Source organism: Neurospora tetrasperma (assembly GCF_000213175.1).
Source record: "Neurospora tetrasperma FGSC 2508 unplaced genomic scaffold NEUTE1scaffold_2, whole genome shotgun sequence".
Classification (NCBI taxonomy): Eukaryota; Fungi; Ascomycota; class Sordariomycetes; order Sordariales; family Sordariaceae; genus Neurospora; species Neurospora tetrasperma.
The window spans coordinates 5,547,951-5,567,304 of record NW_009799100.1 but is presented as its reverse complement, the minus strand read 5'-3'; the positions used below and the strand labels follow the sequence as shown (position 1 = coordinate 5,567,304).

The window sequence follows — 19,354 nt, the reverse complement described above, 5'->3', positions numbered from 1 at the left end:
TCATCCCAGTCGCATTCTATGTGCCCTTTGAAAGTCGTAAAAGCAGTATCCATCATGATTGGAATTAATTAACGCCGTATCGTAACAGTCGTGAAACTCGTAATCGTCGTCGTAGTCAAAAAGGGACCGAGGTAAAACAAAGTTGGTATACTCGTAATCAACCTACCAAAACAATTAGCACTGCCTACTAAAATAAAACATGGTATCTATATCCCTTTCCCCATAAGACATCACTCATCATCAATCGACATACCCTTCATCAACCTCTCCATCTCCCTTTCTCTTCTGCTCCCCGCCGTCCCCGGCTCCACAACCGGCACACCCCCAATCGCCTCCAATCTCCTCCTGAGTTCCTCCGCCTCCCTCTCTTGTTCTCGTTCCCTCTCCCTGTCCCTCTCCCTCTCTTCCTCCTCCTTCTCCTCCTTGGCTTGCTTCTCCTTCTCCTGCTCCGCCAACATCTCCTCCAGTTCCTCATCAATCTCCTCCTCATCCACCACGCCACCAGCAGCAGTCGTGCCCGCTTCAGCCAGAATGGTATTAACCTCATCCACCTCGGCCATCTGCTCTCTGAGTTTGGAAGTGAGGTTCTCGACTCTATCGACGCCACCGACTTGCTCGTTGAGCGACTCGAGCACGCGCGAAGAGGTTTCCATAATTTTCATCATGGCTACGCTGTCGCTGGCTTGTTGGATCTGGGACGCCACAGCTTCTAATTGCGTTAAACTTGCGTAGCGGCCCTCGAGACTCTGCTCGGCGAGTTTCTTTTGTTTCAAGGCTGCCAAGGCTGCGATTCGGTTCTTGGCTTGCACGGCTTGGCGGGCGGTCTTGTCGAGTTCCGAGATGCGGCCCGCTAGGGCGTGGGTTTGGTGCGTTAGGGAGGAGATGAGTTCCTTGATGGAAGCGACTGTTGTGTCTTCGGGCGTTATGCTTTGTTGCTCATCAGAGGGAGTCTTGATCTTAAAGGTGGAGCCGTCGTAGAGGATGAGGTCCTTGTCGCGCGAGAGAAAGACGAGTAATACGTCGAGATCGGTTTCGCTGAGGAGTTTGCCCTCGCTGCCTTGCTCCAGCTTGACCTGCTCATTGTACGTATGCAGAAAGTGGGCTTTGGACCAGGTGCGTTCGAAGCGGCTGTCTGTTAGGGCGGATGCGGTGGTTGCGGCGAACTGCTTGCCGGCTTCTTGGACGTTGGCGATCACCACGTACTGTCCCTTTGGTAGCCCGTTCCCCCTCAGCCAATCTGCTACACCTAGTTGTTTCAAGGCCCAGCCCGCCACACCGCCAGCTACAGCCCACGGTGATGGTAGCCATGGCTGGTAGTATATGCTCGTTGGGGATGTGAGGAAGTCATGCAGCGGTATAAGGTCCTTGGCAGCCAGTGCTTCCCTAATCACGGTGCCCAAGGCTAACGGCCGGCCGTACTTTTTGGACTCGAGAGCGCGCAGGAGGGATTCATCAGAGTTGAGGACGAGGAGGTTCGGCGTTGAACCTTTTGGGGCGGGGGCCAAGCCGGAGCGGGTGAGGTGGGCGAGGGCAGAACGCCAGGCGGAGATGTTGGCCTGGTAGCCATCGGGGTTGAGAGTGCGGAGGGTAGTGAAATCGGAGTATAGGGCTGGGAGACGGGCTCTGTGAAGGGAGGGTTAGCTGACATGGAGCGAGGTGGCATCAGCCGAATGGGCAAAACGCACTTCCTGAAGCTGGGCTCGTGTTGGACTAGGTAGTCGACGAGTGATTGTTGGTTGTTCATGGTGTTGGTGTCTCGGAGTTTCTGGTAGCGCTACGCGGGAAATCGAAAGCCAAATCAGGTGGGACAGAACCGGATGATGGAGTCGCGAGCACGCGGTCGGTCGACAATGGTGAGCGATGGGCCGGCTGGGAACCTTTGTGGCTTCGTTGCGACAACAAGGCCAAAACAACAGGTCAAAGAAGCAACACTTTTTACATGCTACCAGACAGGTGAGCAGGCTTGGTTTGGCTATCGCGCGTGTTGTCGCGAATTAATGAGGGCGCAAAGATGTGGTTGGGCGCAAACAGCCTACCATAGCCTGGTGGTGGTGATGATGACATGCAGAAAGAAAACAAATCGAGGGTGTGTCGTCACTGTGGTGATGGAGTTACAGTGGGCTTTCCTTATCTTATCAGTTATACACACACCAGAGGACCCCGCCTTGTTGATCTGCGCCTCAGACCTGGAGACCCCGACTGCATTGGAGCTATTCGGACATCCTCGGTTCTTTTTCTTTTTTTCCCCCTCGACTCGGCACAATGGACTCATGCTGGAAACCGGGAAGCTTCATACAACGGGGAATTATGTAGGAACTGATTATAGTGGTGACCCCCAACCACCATCGGCCAGCGACGAATGGGTGTGGTGGGGCAGAAAGAAGGCGGTGGTGATTTCTAGACACTTTGAAGACCAGCGAGGTTCCCGGATTCTCCACTTTTCAGCAGCTCCAGTGCTCTGAATGCCAAGACCGAGCACCAACAGCCCAATGGCGGCTGTGATTCGGCGAATCGGCCGGCAGCCAAAAAGTTGACTGCATGGTTTCCTGGTCACGATCCGACCTTCTTTCGTAACTTCCTTGACCCTCACTTTATTCTCTCCATCCAAACACACACACACGGGTGTTCGGTTCAGGCTGTTGTTCTGTACACTCTCACACACGCCTTTGTTTAATGTCGCGGTAAATAACCTGTTGGCTACTCACTGGCCCGCACCATCTACCGACGAAACCCGAACCCTCTCTACCTATCCATAGCTACCTAGATCAAGATGAACTCGTCCGTTCTTCCCAAGGCAGCCCTCCCGGCTCGTCACTTCTCTCCCGCGCAAATATGTCGTCGTCAGAGGTTTAGAGCCTGTGCCGGAAGAAAGGCTTCTGCTGCTGGCTTTACTGTAGTTGCTAGGCCTCGCACCAGCCGCTCAATCACACCCACCACTTCGACAACAAGGCCTGTCTCGAAGCCAAGGGTAGGTCCTGATGACGTCTTTGTTCACTTTGGCTCCGTGACTTCGATTCATCCACATGCTGACCAGCTCCTGTTTAATCACTAGACCTTCCACACCACCAACCGCCTGCTTGCTACACCTCGCGACCCCTACGGCGTACTGGGTGTTGACCGGAGCGCCTCGCAATCCGATATCAAAAAGGCCTACTACGGCCTAGCCAAGAAGTACCACCCCGATACGAACAAGGACCCCAACGCCAAGGACAAGTTTGCCGAGATCCAGTCCGCCTACGAAATCCTATCTGATCCCGAGAAGAGGAAGCAGTTCGACCAGTTCGGCGCTGCTGGCTTCGAAGCAGGCGGCCACACTGGCCCTGGTGGTGAACCGTTTGGCGGCGGGCACCCCTTTAGCGGCTTCGGCGGACGCGGCGGATTCGGCGCCAACATCAACCTCGATGACCTCTTCTCAGCATTTACCGGCGGTGGCCGTGGTCCCTTTGGCGGTGGCGGCGGTCGGGGTCCGTTCCAGCCGGAGATTTTCGAGGGTGACGATATCGAGGTGCAGGTGCAGGTGTCGTTCATGGAGGCGGCCAAGGGAACCAAAAAGACGATTACGATCCTGCCTCTGAAGCAATGCGGCACATGTAGCGGTAGCGGTTTGAAGAAGGGCACACAAAGGTCCACGTGCAAGTCGTGCGGCGGTTCCGGTCAAAAGGTCGTCACGGTCATGGGCGGTTTCCAGATGGGCACCGTCTGCAACGCCTGCAACGGCAGCGGCACGGTGACGCCCAAGGGTTCCGAGTGCTCGACCTGCTCGGGCGACGGTGTGGTGAGGGAGCGCAAGACCTTGGTGGTGGATATCCCCGGCGGTATCGAGGACGGCATGAAGCTACGCATCAGCGGCGAGGGCGACGCGCCCCCATTAGGCAGACAGTCGAACCCCAACGCCCAAGGCACCCAGGGCGATCTGTACGTCCACGTCCGGGTTGCGCCCGACCCCAAGTTCCAGCGTCACGGCTCCGACATCCTCTACACGGCAACGATACCGCTCACCACAGCCATCCTCGGCGGCGAAGTCACCATCCCCACGCTCGAGGGCGACGCCAAGGTCCGTGTCGCCACTGGCACCAACACGGGCGACAAGATGACCATGGCGGGCAAGGGCATGCCCAAGCTCAAGGGCCGTCGCGGAGCCAAGGGCGACCTGCGCGTCGAGTTCCGCGTCAACATGCCCAAGTATCTGAGCCCCAACCAGCGCACAATCATCGAGATGCTAGCGGACGAGATGGGCGACAAGACGGCCAAGCGCGTTATGGACATTCACAGGACGTCGTCGACGTGAGACACCCCGGCCCCCTTTGGATTACAACTATTCTTGGATAAGATAGTCTTGCGGTTCGTTTGGCAATGGTAATGGCCAGCTAACTTTTCGACGCACGTCTAACAGATCTGGGACTTCTTCTACCGATAACACTGCTGAGGACCACAAGAATGAAGGTTTCCTCAAATCGCTGTGGCATAACTTGACCAACCCTGCTCATCAGCAAAAGGATGGATCGGAAGAGGCCAAGAAGGAGGATGGCGAAAAGAAGGACGATACCAAGAAGGAATAAAGCAGTCTTTCGCTCCGAACATCATCCCGTTTCGGCGTTGGTGGGTGGAGGAGAACGGACTGCAGGGGTAATCACCTATCAGCAGTCGGGCTCGCCAAATAATCAGACGTCTAGACGTCTAGACACATCTCCGACACATCGATCGGTTTACCTCAAATGGATTTGGGCGGCCTCTGTTTTGGGAGGGCGGCGGCGGCGGCGGCATATATCATGACGACGGCGAGAGAAGTGGAGAGAACTGTACACTACCAAGATCCAAGACGGACAGGGCAGTGTTGTTGTAAGTTTTACCCAAACGAGATGCAAATGGCAATGTACATTATACAAACTACACTCTAGATACCGAGAACCATTTGGGTTCATTTCTTGTATACCTACCTACCTACCTACGGAATCTGTCCCCAAGATTGTTATATAGAAGGAACAAGCAGTCAGATTTTCATTCACTTGGTTCACTGCCTGATTTGTCGTACTGTTCTCATCAGTCACCTCCCCATCTTCGAGGAGATGTATCAACCATACTTGTTCATGGTAAATCTCCTCTCATTCGATATGCTTTTCGCTCGTTGGACCTCACAACCTCTTTTCTCAGCCACAGTACTTATACCCAGGCTATCTGTCCATACCTTAATCAAGCAACTCATCTCCCCGTCACTGACGAGACTCACACGAGCTCCTCATCCGCTTATGTTCTACCTTTTCCTCTTCTTCATCCATTTGATCACTGCATCTCGCCCTCTTTTTACTACCTGTAGAGGTAGTACTCTTGTCTGTATTCCCCCCCTCTGTCTGCACGTACTTCACCGGCATTTCACTCACCCTCCTCCTCCCATGACAACCACCCTTACTTCCATTACTTCCAGAACAACTTGCCCCCTTTGCCTCCTTTGCCCCCTTTACCTCATGCGATGACGACGGCGGCGGCGGTGGCGGCGGCGGTACATCCCCCATCTCGGTATCCCCATCGTATCCCCTCTCAAATTCACGTGCATCCTTCCAGTTATGGCTCCCACTACCCGACGATACATCCATGTCCACCATCTCAATATCTCTATCATCTTCATCATGATTGTATCCCCTCCCACTCCCAATTTGAAGCCGAGCATCTTTCGTTCTTCCCTCCTTTGTGGATCTCCGTACATCCCGTACATCCCGTTCCTCACGTACCCGTTGCTTCAAACTCGGGTAAGACCTAACCCCCCATTTCCTGGGGACTTTCTCAGAGGGGGAGGAAGAATTTGAATGTGACGAATTGTTCATCGAAGAAAGAGGAGGTCGATATTGAGATCGTGGTGGGGATGGTGTTGTTGTTGTTGACGACATCTTATCTGCTGATCCGTGATGGAAGTAGTGGGGGGCAGCGTTCCTTTGTCTTGGCTTGTACCCGGGATAGAGATGGGACGAGTCGACTATGTGTAGACCGTGGACAGCAAGGTCCATGTCGGAGTCGTAGGGACTTGTGCTACTGTCTTGTTGTGTATGTCGACGGTTGGGACCTATGCTGATTGTGTTTGTCTTTGAGGAGGAGGAGCCTGTAGGGATGGCTATAGTGGAATTTGGAGAGGTGTGTGGGGTGGATGCCCCTGGAGAAGTGTCGGAGTTGTTCATAGCTGCGTCGGGCGTTCGGCGTCCGTGGTATCGGTGATTACCTGGAGATCTGTCTGACGCGAGTGGTAGAGTTGTCCGAAGGAAATATCCGAAGGAACGAAGCGAGACGGTCGGGCGGGACAAAGCTCATAAGCTAGAGGTACCGGAGTGGTTGGACCGCGTTGTTTGCTGGGTATCTGTAGTGAAGAGAGAATGGCAGACTATCCGTCACGTTTTTTTTTGGCAGCGATTGGTTTCTCTGAGGACGGGGGGAAATGCCGCTCGGTTACTTTAGATGGGTGAATGTGTAAAGGTTGCTAGATCCAGTGAAGACGAAACTCGTCAAGGAAGCTCTCACGTTTGGATGCTCGATAATCTTGTGCGAAGAAAGGGTTGATGGGTGTGGCAGAGGGGAAGCGGCCCGTCTCTGATATTTATATTGTTTCTTGTTCTGCATGTGCCATGAAAGCTGCATGCAGTGTAGTTCAGCCGGTTTTGTCTGTACAAACTGCAGGCCAGCGGAAATGTCAGGGAAGCCCGAGGAGTTAGGAGACACCAACTGCTGAATGAGGTTCTGCTTGGAATGTAAGGAGAATGGGGGTGGTAGATTTGATCACGTTCAAGTTTCCTTCCACACTTGGGACGCGCTTCCTCGGTCGTACTCGCAGAGATATCTACCTGATCTTAGTAACCAAACAATCCTCTTCTCCCACTGTGCGCATGGTCTTGCCATTCCCTACAATCCCTTATTTATTCTTTTCGGGAAGCCACGGAGTAGCAAACAAGTCACCATGGGACAGATGCGGACTCGAGGCGCCCTGTGCAAAATGCAATTCAGCTTTCCTGAGAGGAAGAGGCAAGAACCTGATAGCTGCCTCCTGGTATTTACTAACCAAACAGCCAGTCCAAAACCCATTCGAACCGATTCCTATCAAAACGTCAGTCTTCGAGTTCTAGTAAGCTTCGGGTTTGACTCACCTAGACGGGGTTGGCACATAATTTGCCTGATACTCCTCCACTTCGTCCAGATTCTTGTGCAAGTCAATCTCCTCGGCCTTGTGGAATTTCGTCTTCTTCACAATCTTCCACACCACAAAGAGCACAGGACAAACCCCAATCATGGTGTACCTGAGACTGTCAGCGATATCACCTACCAAAAGCAAGGTGGAATAAACTCACGAGAAGAAAAACGTAGGAACGCTCCACTGCCCCGGCAAAAACACCGTATACCCTCCCACAAACGTCATGACAAAGCACCCGCACAGCCCATACCACCCCGCATAGGGCTGGAAAAGCCCCTTGTACGGCAACTTATCCCTACTGACCCCCTGCGCCTTGAGCGCCGCGTACCATCTCAAATACGAAGTGCAAGTGACGCTATAGTTGATCAGCTGGCTGGCCGTCATCAAGCTGATGAACCACGAAAGGACCACGGCCGCGCTGTTGCTGACCTGCAGAAAAGCCAACAAGCCAAAGCACAGCACGATCATGACACAGTAAATGGGCACTCCGGATCGGGTGCACTTGAGCAGCGCCTTGGGGGCTTTACCCTCGAGCGCCAGACCATAGAGGGAGCGCGAGGCGCAGTAAACGTAGCTGTTGCCAGCGGAGAAGGCGGCGGTGAGGACCATGGCGTTGACAATGTCGGGGAGGACGCGGATGCGGAGCCGGTTCATGGCGACAACGTAGGGAGAGGCGGCGGCGCCGGGAGCACCGGAGGAAAAGGCGAGGGCCATCTCGGCGTCATTGTAAGGGACGAGAATACCGACGGCGAGAGAGCCGAGGACGAAGAACGCTGTGAGACGGTAGAAGACGGCGTTGAAGGCGCGGGGCATGACGACGCGGGGGTTTTCTGCTTCGCCGGCGGCCTGCGGGTGTCAGTTTTGTTTTGTTTGGGTTGATTATGTGGATAAAGGGATACACACCATGGCAACGTAATCCGGTCCGGCAATGGTAAAGCTTGCCTGAATCAAGCACTGAAGGAAGCCCAGCCAGCGACCAAGCGAGCCAGTGTAATACAACTCGGTGAAAGCGCTGGGGTCCTTCCAGTATCTGAACCCAAATCGATCTCCCAGTGGATTACCGCCCACCATGACGATAAAGGTGAAAATGAGCAATCCCACAATGAGCAGAAACTTGCCCAGCGCAGCCCAGAACTCGGTTTCGCCATACCACTCCACAGCCAACAGGTTGACTAATCCGTAGATGACCAGCGTGATGGCAATGATGCCGCTGACAGGTACGGCGTCGCTCCAGTAGTGAATGATCAGGTTACAAGCGGTGAGTTCGAAGGGCACCATGGCCGCTTCGAAGATGAAAAAGTTCCAGCCCGCAGCGAATCCAAAGGCCTCGTCCACGTAGCGGCCAGCAAAGCGGATGAAGGGCGAAGAGATGGGCAGATAGGTGACCATTTCGGCCATGCACATGGTGATGGCCAGGATAAAGGTACACCAGATGGTGAAGGCCAGAAACAAGCTGGCAGGCCCTCCGTTGAGGAGACCTTTGCCGATCTGGACGTAAAAGGCCGTACCGATGGTGCCTCCAATGCCTGTTTTTGGTGATTCGTGTCAGTTAGTCAGTGGATAGGACAGGAAGAACAGGATATACCGCACCGATCAGCTGGATATGGCGCGACTTGAGCTTCCGATGGGTATTGTCGCCGAGGGTGCCACTGGACAAGGAAGCGACCTCATCATGAGCGATATCGGTTCTAGAACCAGCGACCTTTTCGGCGTCCGCTGCCGTCTTGACGATGGTTGGGGGCCGCCCCTCGATGTCCACTCCGGTTGACAACATGCCGAGAGATGGGGTGTCTCTCAGTCAATTTGTCTGGTAGATGGAAAGATTTGCTTGAGAAGTAGAGAGAAGAACTCGACGACGAAGATCATTGGGATAAGATTCGTGAGAGTCGAAGCTGGATTGACAGAAGGATGGGCAAGTGTTTTTGCCTGCCCTGGCAGTTCTTATTCAGAGTGTTGTCTACAAGTGAAGGACTTGACGCTACAGATGTTCCGGGAGGAGAGATAGGGAAGAGCTTATAAGTATAAAAATGGTGTTGTAAGAATGAGGTTGGTGGCAGGTGATGGTTGCGTCCATATTGTTGGTACTGTGTAGCCATGTGCTTCCTTAGCAAGGGTTCAGCCAAGTCATGCAGCAGGCTACATTCAGAGCCACAGTCCGTATCTCATCCAGTCACTAACGGCAATGAGAGGCGTGTAGTGTGTAACTCGAAGTGTTTGTTCATACCATTCTGAGAACTTGAAGGCTTCGACTGACAAAGAAAACAGTATCTGCTCTTGTCTGTAGCTGCTAACTTCAGCAGTATTGCAGGTCTCGGCACTTTTTGTTAGCGGGTAACCCACCAGACAGCTTACATGTGAAAAAAACACTGTCCCAGCCCCTGGTCTCCGCGTGCTTTGCGTCCTTGTGTCCTTGGCCATGCGGGCTATACGGCATCATGGAGCCATCCGCCGGGCCGGGGCATGACCGGACTGTCTTCGGACAGAGAGGCAGAGGTTGGTCGGTCAATATCGGAAGCCATGTCCGTGTAGACATCCGAGGTTGCTGTCTCGGTCTGATTCTAGGGGCAACCCAGAAAGGAGAATAGAGTCAATGCTTGGCCCTGGGGACTCAGCCTGGAAAGGTTGGGGAAATACCCGACGTGGGATGAAGATGCCGACTACAGTGGCCCAAGTGTGGGTTATAGTTGTGGTCAATTGAAGACTGGTCCGAGCTCCCAACTTGCTACCTGATTTATATGTATTGGCCTACCGTAGAAAGCCCCACTCTTTTATCTTGGCTCCCACCGCCAGCTGGAGGTTTGTGACAGGAACATGTTGCCTGTCAAGCACACAGCTTCACAGACGTTGGTACGATTTAGAAGCGGTCTGGGTTACAATACTGCAGCCCTACTAACTCTGGTAGAGGTAGAGGTAGTCAAGAGTGTATCCGTCTTAATTCCTTGCCGTATTCAACAAGCTACACATGACTACCGAGTTGAGGTTTCTTGGAGGTTCAGGCCCCGCGTGCTTATCACAAGCTTATCGCAACCAAGTTTATTCTTCAACAACATCAACTCGGCTGTCACCACCAAGTTGTCCCAAACACCAATACGGGTCAACAGTAACAGCCGCGTCTTGTCCTTGCCCTTGCGTATGTCAACAAGGGAATCCTTCCACTACGCTACAGCTGCATTCGTCACGCTTCAACAGACGGGAAAAAGACAGGGGAACTTGCCTGCTTCACTGCCCTGCCATGTAAATATTAATGCCCTGCCTCCCCTGCCCTGCCCTGCCTGCCCCGCATCCTGCCAATCCAAGCAATCCATGGAAGCCCTGGTCAGTGACGCAGCCCGCCCTGATCTTCAAACCAGTCAGCCTAACAAGCCGCCATCTTTCTCCTCCTCCAGACAACGAACCAGCTCGACCGCACATTCGCTCGTTGATCCCGCCGAGATTTCACCCACCCACTCACCCGACTGTTGTCATTCGTGCCCGACAACCGACAACACCACTTCACGCGACCTACCTACTGTACCCATTCACCACCTTTGCTTCCTTCTCTCTCCCTGCCGTGCTGTCTGTCCAACACCCAGACATTCATTGCCTCTCGCTAGCAAACAAAACATTCCAACCAACCGACCATACCTAGCAACCACCCTTGTTCGTCGCAACCTACTGCCACGTTCCCCCGCTTCCCATCCAGTTTTGGATCATCTCTCCTCGTTACATCGCTCTGAACAGCGAGTCTTTCGACATATACGGTACCATCGATATACACTACCGAGGGGGCATGCAAGCTTTTTCTGTCCCTTTACCCAACATCACAACGCCGTCAACATGGTAGTAAAGCTGGACTACGACCGCGACTACTATGCGGACCTCGAACTGTCCTCCACGGCCGATGTCGTCGAGGTGAAGAAGCAGTTCAAGAAGCTGGCCCTCAAATACCACCCCGATCGCAACCCAGGAAAAGAGGAGGAGGCCAAGGATCGCTTCATCCACATCCAAGCCGCACATGAGGTCCTCACCGACGTGTCCATGAAGGCCAAGTACGATGCCTACCGGAAACGAGGATCAGCTTCTGCCAGCAGGTACGCGACTGCCTCTGGCCACCGCGGAAACCCCTACTCCAACGTCTCGGCCGAAATGGCAGACCGATATGGCGCCCCTCCCACGCGACGAACCCCTCATATGCCGTCTCGTCCCGACCCCGGTCCGTCGGCACACGCACGCTATTCGTCTTGGGCGACACCGTCGTCCTCCTCATCTTCCAGACCGGTTCCCCCAAAAACGGCCTCTGCTGCCGACAATCTGCGCGCTTGGGACGCCATGCGCTCAAGCGCCAAGTCAGGCCAGACATCTTCGTCAACGCCCAAGTCGTCGGGTTATGCGTCAGCTCGAACGGAACGGACCGAACGGACCGAAAGCGCCAGGAGGGAGCCGCCTCCCGTACCACCACGGACCGCGGGGCAGGCACGTCGTGCCGATGCTGCCTTTGGTACCACCAGACGGGCTGGCTATTCACCGGATTCCCCAGTCGGCGACGAGCCACCCGTGTCGAGGCACAACTACACTTCCAGCGCCCACTACACGGCCACCACCAACATGTTTGAGGATACCGCCGCTAACATCAGGAAATCACGGCCGCAATCGAGTCCCACCCCCGTGGACCCCTTGAGCGAAAAGTTCAGCGAAACCTACTTGGACAGCAGGCAACGGACCCCCTATGCCTCGCATATCGGCGAAAAGTTCAACCCGTTTGAAGGTGCCAACGTCAACCGCGCAAAGTCCATGAAAGACCCATCCCGGCCTACCCAGGAATCCGAGGAAGAGGCGCCCCCTCCGCGCTCGTCGCGACAACGCAGCGCTAGTGTCGGTGAGTCCAACAGCTTCGGGAAGGCGGCCAACGGCGGAACCACATCCTCTGGAACCTCGAAAGCTGAGCCGCGAGCCAGCGCGCGTTATTATGCCCAGGAAGCTGAACCCAGGTCAGCGCCCAATACAGAAGCCAACCCTACGCCACGTGCGTCCACCTCATCTATGAGGAGCAACTCGAACGGTATGTCAGCCAGATCTGGACCTCGAGAACCAGTAGTGGCTAACGGTCTTACACAGCTCAAGCCCCAACCTCGGAATCGGCGCAGCAGGATGGCCCCAAAGTGTACGCCCCATCTCCTTTCTTTAAACCCGATGAATACTTCCAACAAACCTCCTCTTTCGGTCAACCCAGCAAGATTCGACCGCCGCATGTGTTTAGTCGTGCCGGCGCGGGAAGTTACCGCGGAAGAGCTCATGAAGAGACGGCAAATAACCGGGCGTCTCATGGCAGGAACACTCCGAGTGGAGATCAGTCGACCTCCGGGGACAAGTCTTCGTTTGAAAAGGACATGCATGACCAGCTGCAGCTTCTCCTGGGAAGGCGTAAGATGCATTCACGGAGACAGCATATCAAGCCGATCGACGACCCCCTCTCGCCCAGAAAGACGAACGCACACAACAGGGTCCAGAAGCAGCGAGCGACTAACAGCGTATACCCCCATAGTTTCGCCGTCCCCGACGACGATGGATATACCCCGAAGCCGCAGGCGTCGGCCGATTTTACCCGCAGTGGCGTTCATAATATCAACGCCAGCTTTGTGGACCAGGAAAAGGTTGGTGCAGGATTTCAATTCAACGCCGGTGGACCGACCACCATTCCCGGAGCTGACGCCTTTTTGCGCGCAAAGCAGCGAGCACGCTCGGTCCCCCGCGGCCGCCAATCGCCCCTCAAAAAGACGTATACCTCTTCCAACGAGTCGGTTAGCGGCGCAACTCGTCCGCCGAGCGAGACAAACGATGCAGGTAAGAAAGCCAGTGCCTTTGACGCCGGTCAATGGCAAGCGGAATTCGGTCCGCATACCTTTGTTCCGCCCCCGCCAGCCAAGAAATCGTCGACTTCGCCTACACGAAATGTGCGACCCATCCGTAAGCCGAGGCCGGTCAAGATGACTGCGGGCACTGCTGGCTTGGTGGATGAAGAGGAGACAAGCAGCAGCGAGGGAAAGAGCAGGTCGAACTCGGCAGCTGGTGTCGATGAAAGTGGCATCAATGGCGGAGCGCCTAGCCCTATGGCTATGGATATCGATGAGCCTCCCCCGCCACCTACGCCGGCACACGCTGTTCCTCCCGCCGCGCCGCCTCCGACTCCCGCTCATGGCATTCCCACCATTATCAACCTAAACGGGGGTAGCGCGCGCAATGTCAACTTGGAGCCGTCCAAGCCAGAATGGCGCGCCGGTAACCTCAACAACAACGGCGTCAAGACTTCCAATGGCGGTACTAGCTCTCGCCGTAGCAGCAGCGCTGCCAATGCTACTCACCGACCAATCCCAGTTCCCAACGCCGGCTCAGAGGACAGTGACCTTCGCCCCATCTTTGGCAACTTTGACGTCGACAAACTGGTTAGCCCCAGCGGCACAGGCCTAAGTTCGTTCTCGGCGGACCTCAAAACCAACCTCCCTTTCGAATCAAGGGCGTCAACTACACTCCCGCCGTTTGAGCGCGAAAAGATCAAGCCCAAGAACATCAACTTCCCCACGCCACCCAAGGCGCCCAGCCCACCAGCTGCTCTGGCAACCCCTAGTCAGGTGACGCCCTCGCAGTGGGCGCTGTACGCCGAACAGTTCAAGTTGTACATTCACCAGTTCAACACCTTCAACGGGCGCGTTGTAGACCACTTTGCCGCCCGCAAGATCAAGAACGAGCAAAAGGGCCCCGCGTGGGTCACGCAGCTGGGCGACAAGGAAATGTTGGAGTATTTGGCGTGGATGGAGGAGGATAAGACGGTGATGCAGAAGTGGGCCCAAGCTAGGGAGGCGCACGAGCTCAATGTGATGGAATTTGCAAGGTGGAAGGAGAGGGTCAGGAGCGGCGGTGGGGCTGCTGCTTCTGTGGCGGCGGGAGATGGAACCGGAGGTGGGACGTGACTGTATGGCGGTGCCCGATACAACCGCTTTAAGACGAAAACTGGTTTGGGTACGAGTGGCCGAATGACGAGTGAGGAGTGGGCAAAGGATTTTTGGAGTCAAGGGGTAAAAAAAGGAAGTTGGAAGGAGTGGAGGATGAAAATCGAGAATGAAGGGGAAATATTTTGGGTGCGGCATGGCGAGGTTATGAAGAGAGTCACGAGCCGGGCCGTCATGACCGCGATGGTTTACGAGGCTCTTCTCAGACTTGGATTGTTCAGTCAGATTGGCGAGACGGTCTTGAATCTGATTATGGGAGCGGTCGTTGTGTTGATTTCGGGGTCTGCGGCGTGGTTTTTGTCCAAGTTTGCTGTGGACGACGAAGACGAAAACGGAACCGAACTCTTGGGTGAGCACGACCATAACCATGGACAACAACGGCAGTACGAATACCAAAACGACGAATCATGTCAAGGGATGAGTGATATCGAAGAAGAAGAAGAAGATGCCGACGATGAAGACCAAACCGAACCCGAACCGCCATCTTCGTCAGCCTTATCCGAGTCATCATCATCATCCGAAGAAGAATACGAAGGCTCCGACTACGTCTTCGAATACGAATCCGATTATTCCGACCATCGACCCCGTCGACAACGATCACGTAGCCGATCGCAAGGCCAAAGCCATCAAGCTGTGGATATTGAAGTGGAATACCTATCCAGCTTCTCACTCGACGAAGCCGAAGGATATTCGTACGGAGGTAGTGAAGATGGTCCTGGTGGACCGAGATACGGACAGGAAGGAGGCGAGGGGTATATTTCGAGTTGGTCGGGGAGAGGAGAGTCGGATTAGATGTTCGGCTTCTGTTTCCGGCTGTTGCTGGTATTATCTCAAAAATAAGGGTGGAGAAGTAAAAGAAGGGAGAAGGGAGAAGGAAGAGCCTGGACTGGACTGGACCTGGGAGACAGGCATCAAAAGAAGAAAGCATTTGTGTATTTTGTTTCTTGATACCCGGATTGGAGGTTACGTTACATTACGTCACGTTATGAATAGCTAAGTACCTGTAGTGTAGGTATGCACTACAGTAGGTGGTTGATTTTTGGCGGTGTGGGGGGTTTGTACAACTCTACTTATCACATTACTCTCATTCTCTCTCTCTGTATTTGTGTGTTTTCGGTGATGGATGAATGGATGAATGGATGAATGGACAAAATATGATGACTATAGACGACATGAGACGAGATTATGAATAAGACCTGGACTGTTCCGATAAGTTTGTGTACAGATAGAGATGAGCCCAAGTGCCTTGACCAATATGAAGAGAGCTAGATGGAATTGATAAGAGGTGATGGTCCGTCGTTGGTAACAAGCAAATCAAAACAACAACCCATGGAATCAATCACACATTCCACCCTCGGGGCTACCTCCATTGAGTAGGTGATTATCTGGGATGTCCACAAGCATGGAACCACCTAGGGAAGTTGACGCAAGGTCTAGCGCTAAAACATAAATCAGTATTGGACTGTGTGTAGACAGCTCACCAATCCATGCATCCATACAATTCCACTGCCTTATCTTATTCCCCATAACATCCCATTTTCTTCTTCATTGCCTGCCTATTATTCCCTTGGTATACATTTAATTCCCTTTTTATTCTTCCTTCTCCCGATATCCCCTGTCTTTCTTTCTTCTTCCAAGTCTTCCCCCTCTCCTTCAACAACCCCATCCAAAACTCCACTCACTCACTAGTCATCACACCTAACAGCACCCATCAACATCCCCCTCCCCTGCTTCGCCTTGATCCTCCCCTAGCACCGCAACACCAACACCCTCGTGTCCTTCACCCTCAATCTTCTTGCCTCCTTCGTACGTGATTCTCCTCCATCCCGTCAGCGGCTCCGAAGGGTCCTTGATCAGCTCCGTGGTGGGGAAGTAGTGCTCGTTCTTCTTCATGGTGACAACCCAGGGGACCGAGTCGAAGGTCATGCATTTGAGGCGGAAGTCTATCCATCATTTTCGGTGGTTAGTCAGAAGTTGCAGTGAAAAGCAAGGTTGGGGTTAGGGTTAATCGAGCGAAGCGAGCGACAAAAAAGGGGGGGTTTGGGGGTCTCCCCCAAAACAAAACAAAAACGGTGGAAATAAAAGAAGAGAAAAAACTTACAAGTATTGTCAGGGATCCCCACCACCGCGTCCAAGAAGCTCTTAAGATCAGGCGTGCGCTTGCCATTAACATGCGTAACGAAATTCGTCGGCGCAAGTCCATACTGATACGCCGGGCTTCCACGAGTCCGGGCGCTCACATAAACCTCGCTAAACAGCTTGCTGATCTGTTGCCTGACAGCGAGATGCGGCCTGTGCAAGATGGCGCCGCAGAAGGAGATGGCGTGGTCGGTCTCGGCGTCGTCGGCGGCAACGGTGGGCAGCTTGATGTGCAGCTCCTTGGTGTTGCGGACGATGACGGCGTCGAGGTAGTCGTGCGAGTACATGACGTCGAGCTCCGAGATCTTGGTGATGAGCTGGTTGTTGAGGGTGAGGAGGATATCGCCTTCCTTGAGGTGGTCGCCTGCGGGCTCGTTGCGCTCGTAGGTGCGCTTGGTTACCAGGAAGAGCTGGTGGTGGGCCGTGTTGACGAGGGATACCTTTTGGATCCACTCTTCGGACACACCCATGATACGGGCCTGGGACATCTGGATGGCGCGGAACTCGCAGCTCAACAGCCGCAGCTTGGGGGTGATTCCCTGCTGGAGTTGCGAGATGACGGGCAGGAGGGTGGGCGTGGCCAGGCCGAGGTGGTATTCCTCGTCGCGGTGGCTGCTGGGGTTGCGCTCGCCGAGATAGGTGAGCCAGAGGGCCTGGACGGTGCCGTCTTGGGCGACAAGCACGCCGCTGCCGCACTGGCCCGAGAGGTTGGTGTCGACAGTGATGGCGTCAACATTGACAGCGCGGTATCGAGGCGCTCCGGAGTTAGCGGGAATGGTGACGGCGAACATCTCCGTGACGGTGGTGGCAGTGTGAACAATGCGGCCAATGCGGTTGTATCCAATAAAGTAGGTGGACGCGCCCTGGCTGATCATCTCGCTGGACAGCTTGGCGGAACGAACGGGGGCGTCGACAAGTTTGGGGTCGTACTGGATGACGGCGTAGTTCTGGAGCGGGTGCAGGAAGACCACTTTGCCCTCGACGACGATGGAATCGGCAATGGTGATGGTAATGTCGCACAGGTCGTAGGGAACAATAGCCCGGGAAATAATCACCAGGCCCTTCTCCGCGTCTATAACCAGACCCATGCCCCATTTCCTGTTCTTGGGGAAACCATCTAGTTTGACGGGCATGGTGACGCTGACGTGGACGAAACTCTTGACGAGATCGGCGACGGCCGGATGAGACGTGTTTTCCAGTTGGATGAAGGAGGCTTTCCTGGGAACAGGAGCGACGGCAGGAAGGGCGTCACTGAGGTTGGAAAAGTCCCAGAGACCCGTCTCGTCGTTTCTCACAGCCAGCTTCATCTTCTTGGCCCAGTGCCGGTCGACGTAGATAACGGTGGTGTGTAGGGTGTGCATGTCCCTCAAGTGTTTGTACGTGATAACAACTCGAGCTTTGTCGGGAATGCCCTTCATCACCTCGATGAAAGTATCCAGGTCGGGCGTCTCCTTTTGATCGATGGATTGGATGATCCAGCCGTTCTCGTTGTTGTCGAACCGGAAAGATCCACCAGCCTCACAAACATAGACACCCTTGCAGGCAACACCGTAAAGGCGGGCCTGCTGGTAGGAAAGGTTGTGGAAGCTGCCGCCAGACACAGACACGAAGCGATCAGGGGTAATCTGGTGCAGGTCGCCAACCTCAATCTCCACCTCGACCTCCTCGCCGCCGCGGAGAAGCATAAGCTTGACCGTCTGGCCGACGCTCGAGTCGAGGGTTTCCTCGAGAGGAATGAACTGGGTAAGGAGCTTGCCGTTGACCTTGATCAAGACATCACCCTCCTCAAGCTTCTTGTGAGAGGGACCCTCGGGGAGGATGATCTCGGCGACCAGCATGTTGGTCTCCTTGGGGAAAGCCTTGCGGACCTGAGCCTCCCATTCGGGGGTAAGGCCCAGTCTCCGACACTCGTCAAAGGGCTTCAGCACAAACTGACACTGGATATCGCCACGGGTGATGGGCTTGCCCTCCTGGAGACACTTGAGCGCCCGAAGCGGCCTGTCGAGAGGAAGGAAGTAGTCGGTCGAGGCGCCATCGGCTCTACCACCAGCCTGCAGGGCCACGGCAAAACCGTCCTTGTTGACGACGGGAGAACCCGAGGAACCACCGCTGGCGGCGGCGCTGGCCTGGTAGTAGCATGTGTTGAAATCACTATAACCGTCTCCGTACTCGGGAGCGTTACGATCCAACCTGCTGATCACACCAGACAAGATACTAAGCTTCTCTCCGGCATCGTTACCCACCACGCGAATTTCTATGCCGACACGGGCGAGGTCTGGTCGCAGTGGTAGGGCAGCGACGGGCATGTACTTGATGGCCTTGGGATCGAACTTGAGGATGCCGAAGTCGTGGACGGGATCGCGGTAGACGGGGTAGGCATCGACCTCTTCGTGGTTGTCGAAGATGCAGTATCCCCAGAAGGGGCCGGAGCCAACGACGTGACGGTTGGTCAGGATGTAACTTTAGTAACAAGAATTGGTCAGCGCAAGACAACAAAGGAAGGGATATGTATAGCTAACCCCCTCTCAGCATCCACCACGAAACCGGTGGCCTCGCTTGTAAGGGCCGGGTCGGTATCGAAGGAGCAGGTCTGGCAGAATCGGATCGAGACAACGTTTCGGACGACATTCTCAATGGTAGCTTGCCACTCGGCCGTGTCGGCGCCGGGGGCGAGAGGCAAGACATGGCGGGGTTCCTCCTCGTAGTGACCGTCAAAGTCTTCGGTCGGGGTGTTTGCATCGGCAGAAGACATGTCGATATCGCCGTTGGTTCGGTGGTGCTTCGCCAGGCGGCCATCTGAAGAGTATTGGGGAGGCTCCTTGCGCTTGGAGCGAGCGACGGGGCTTGTGCCGTTCATATTTGCGGAATAGGACGATGCGTCACCGTAGCTGGAGCTGGAGCTGTTGCTGTTTCCGGTCGTCTGACTAAAGGCGCGTGTTGCGGTAGAGGTAAAATGGCTGGCCGTTGAGGTGTCTTTTCTCGTTCGCGTGATCGAGGCGTGGAAGGGTAGTTGTTGGTGGACACTGCAGCTAAGGACCGGCAGAGAGTGGCGCGAAGTGAATGT

At 54.7% G+C, this 19,354-nt stretch overlaps 6 protein-coding genes across 6 annotated transcripts; 2 read left to right on the top strand and 4 right to left on the bottom strand.

The window, feature by feature from the left end:
• Nucleotides 1–129: 129 nt before the first annotated feature.
• On the bottom strand, nucleotides 130–1,744 carry NEUTE1DRAFT_129215 (uncharacterized protein; the record flags this gene model as incomplete). Its single annotated transcript, XM_009851875.1, has 2 exons — nucleotides 130–1,623; nucleotides 1,686–1,744. The coding sequence occupies 2 exons, from the start codon at nucleotides 1,742–1,744 to the stop codon at nucleotides 231–233; spliced, it is 1,452 nt and encodes a 483-aa protein (XP_009850177.1).
• A 979-nt stretch (nucleotides 1,745–2,723) lies between these two features.
• On the top strand, nucleotides 2,724–4,566 carry NEUTE1DRAFT_61912 (uncharacterized protein; the record flags this gene model as incomplete). Its single annotated transcript, XM_009851874.1, has 3 exons — nucleotides 2,724–2,968; nucleotides 3,053–4,275; nucleotides 4,394–4,566. The coding sequence occupies 3 exons, from the start codon at nucleotides 2,771–2,773 to the stop codon at nucleotides 4,557–4,559; spliced, it is 1,587 nt and encodes a 528-aa protein (XP_009850176.1).
• A 593-nt stretch (nucleotides 4,567–5,159) lies between these two features.
• On the bottom strand, nucleotides 5,160–6,167 carry NEUTE1DRAFT_145871 (uncharacterized protein; the record flags this gene model as incomplete). The annotated part of the gene is made up of 1 exon (XM_009851873.1): nucleotides 5,160–6,167. The coding sequence occupies one exon, from the start codon at nucleotides 6,165–6,167 to the stop codon at nucleotides 5,211–5,213; it is 957 nt and encodes a 318-aa protein (XP_009850175.1).
• A 526-nt stretch (nucleotides 6,168–6,693) lies between these two features.
• NEUTE1DRAFT_121677 (uncharacterized protein) lies at nucleotides 6,694–9,029 on the bottom strand (the record flags this gene model as incomplete). The annotated part of the gene is made up of 5 exons (XM_009851872.1): nucleotides 6,694–7,074; nucleotides 7,125–7,274; nucleotides 7,326–8,014; nucleotides 8,072–8,694; nucleotides 8,759–9,029. The coding sequence occupies 5 exons, from the start codon at nucleotides 8,940–8,942 to the stop codon at nucleotides 7,035–7,037; spliced, it is 1,686 nt and encodes a 561-aa protein (XP_009850174.1).
• A 1,955-nt stretch (nucleotides 9,030–10,984) lies between these two features.
• NEUTE1DRAFT_38343 (uncharacterized protein) lies at nucleotides 10,985–14,943 on the top strand (the record flags this gene model as incomplete). The annotated part of the gene is made up of 3 exons (XM_009850440.1): nucleotides 10,985–12,206; nucleotides 12,263–14,046; nucleotides 14,146–14,943. 3 exons carry the CDS (start codon nucleotides 10,985–10,987, stop codon nucleotides 14,941–14,943), a joined length of 3,804 nt encoding a protein of 1,267 aa, XP_009848742.1.
• Nucleotides 14,944–15,589: 646 nt separating this feature from the next.
• NEUTE1DRAFT_80581 (uncharacterized protein) lies at nucleotides 15,590–19,147 on the bottom strand (the record flags this gene model as incomplete). The annotated part of the gene is made up of 3 exons (XM_009851871.1): nucleotides 15,590–16,094; nucleotides 16,253–18,750; nucleotides 18,810–19,147. 3 exons carry the CDS (start codon nucleotides 19,145–19,147, stop codon nucleotides 15,850–15,852), a joined length of 3,081 nt encoding a protein of 1,026 aa, XP_009850173.1.
• Between the last annotated feature and the right edge of the window lie 207 nt (nucleotides 19,148–19,354).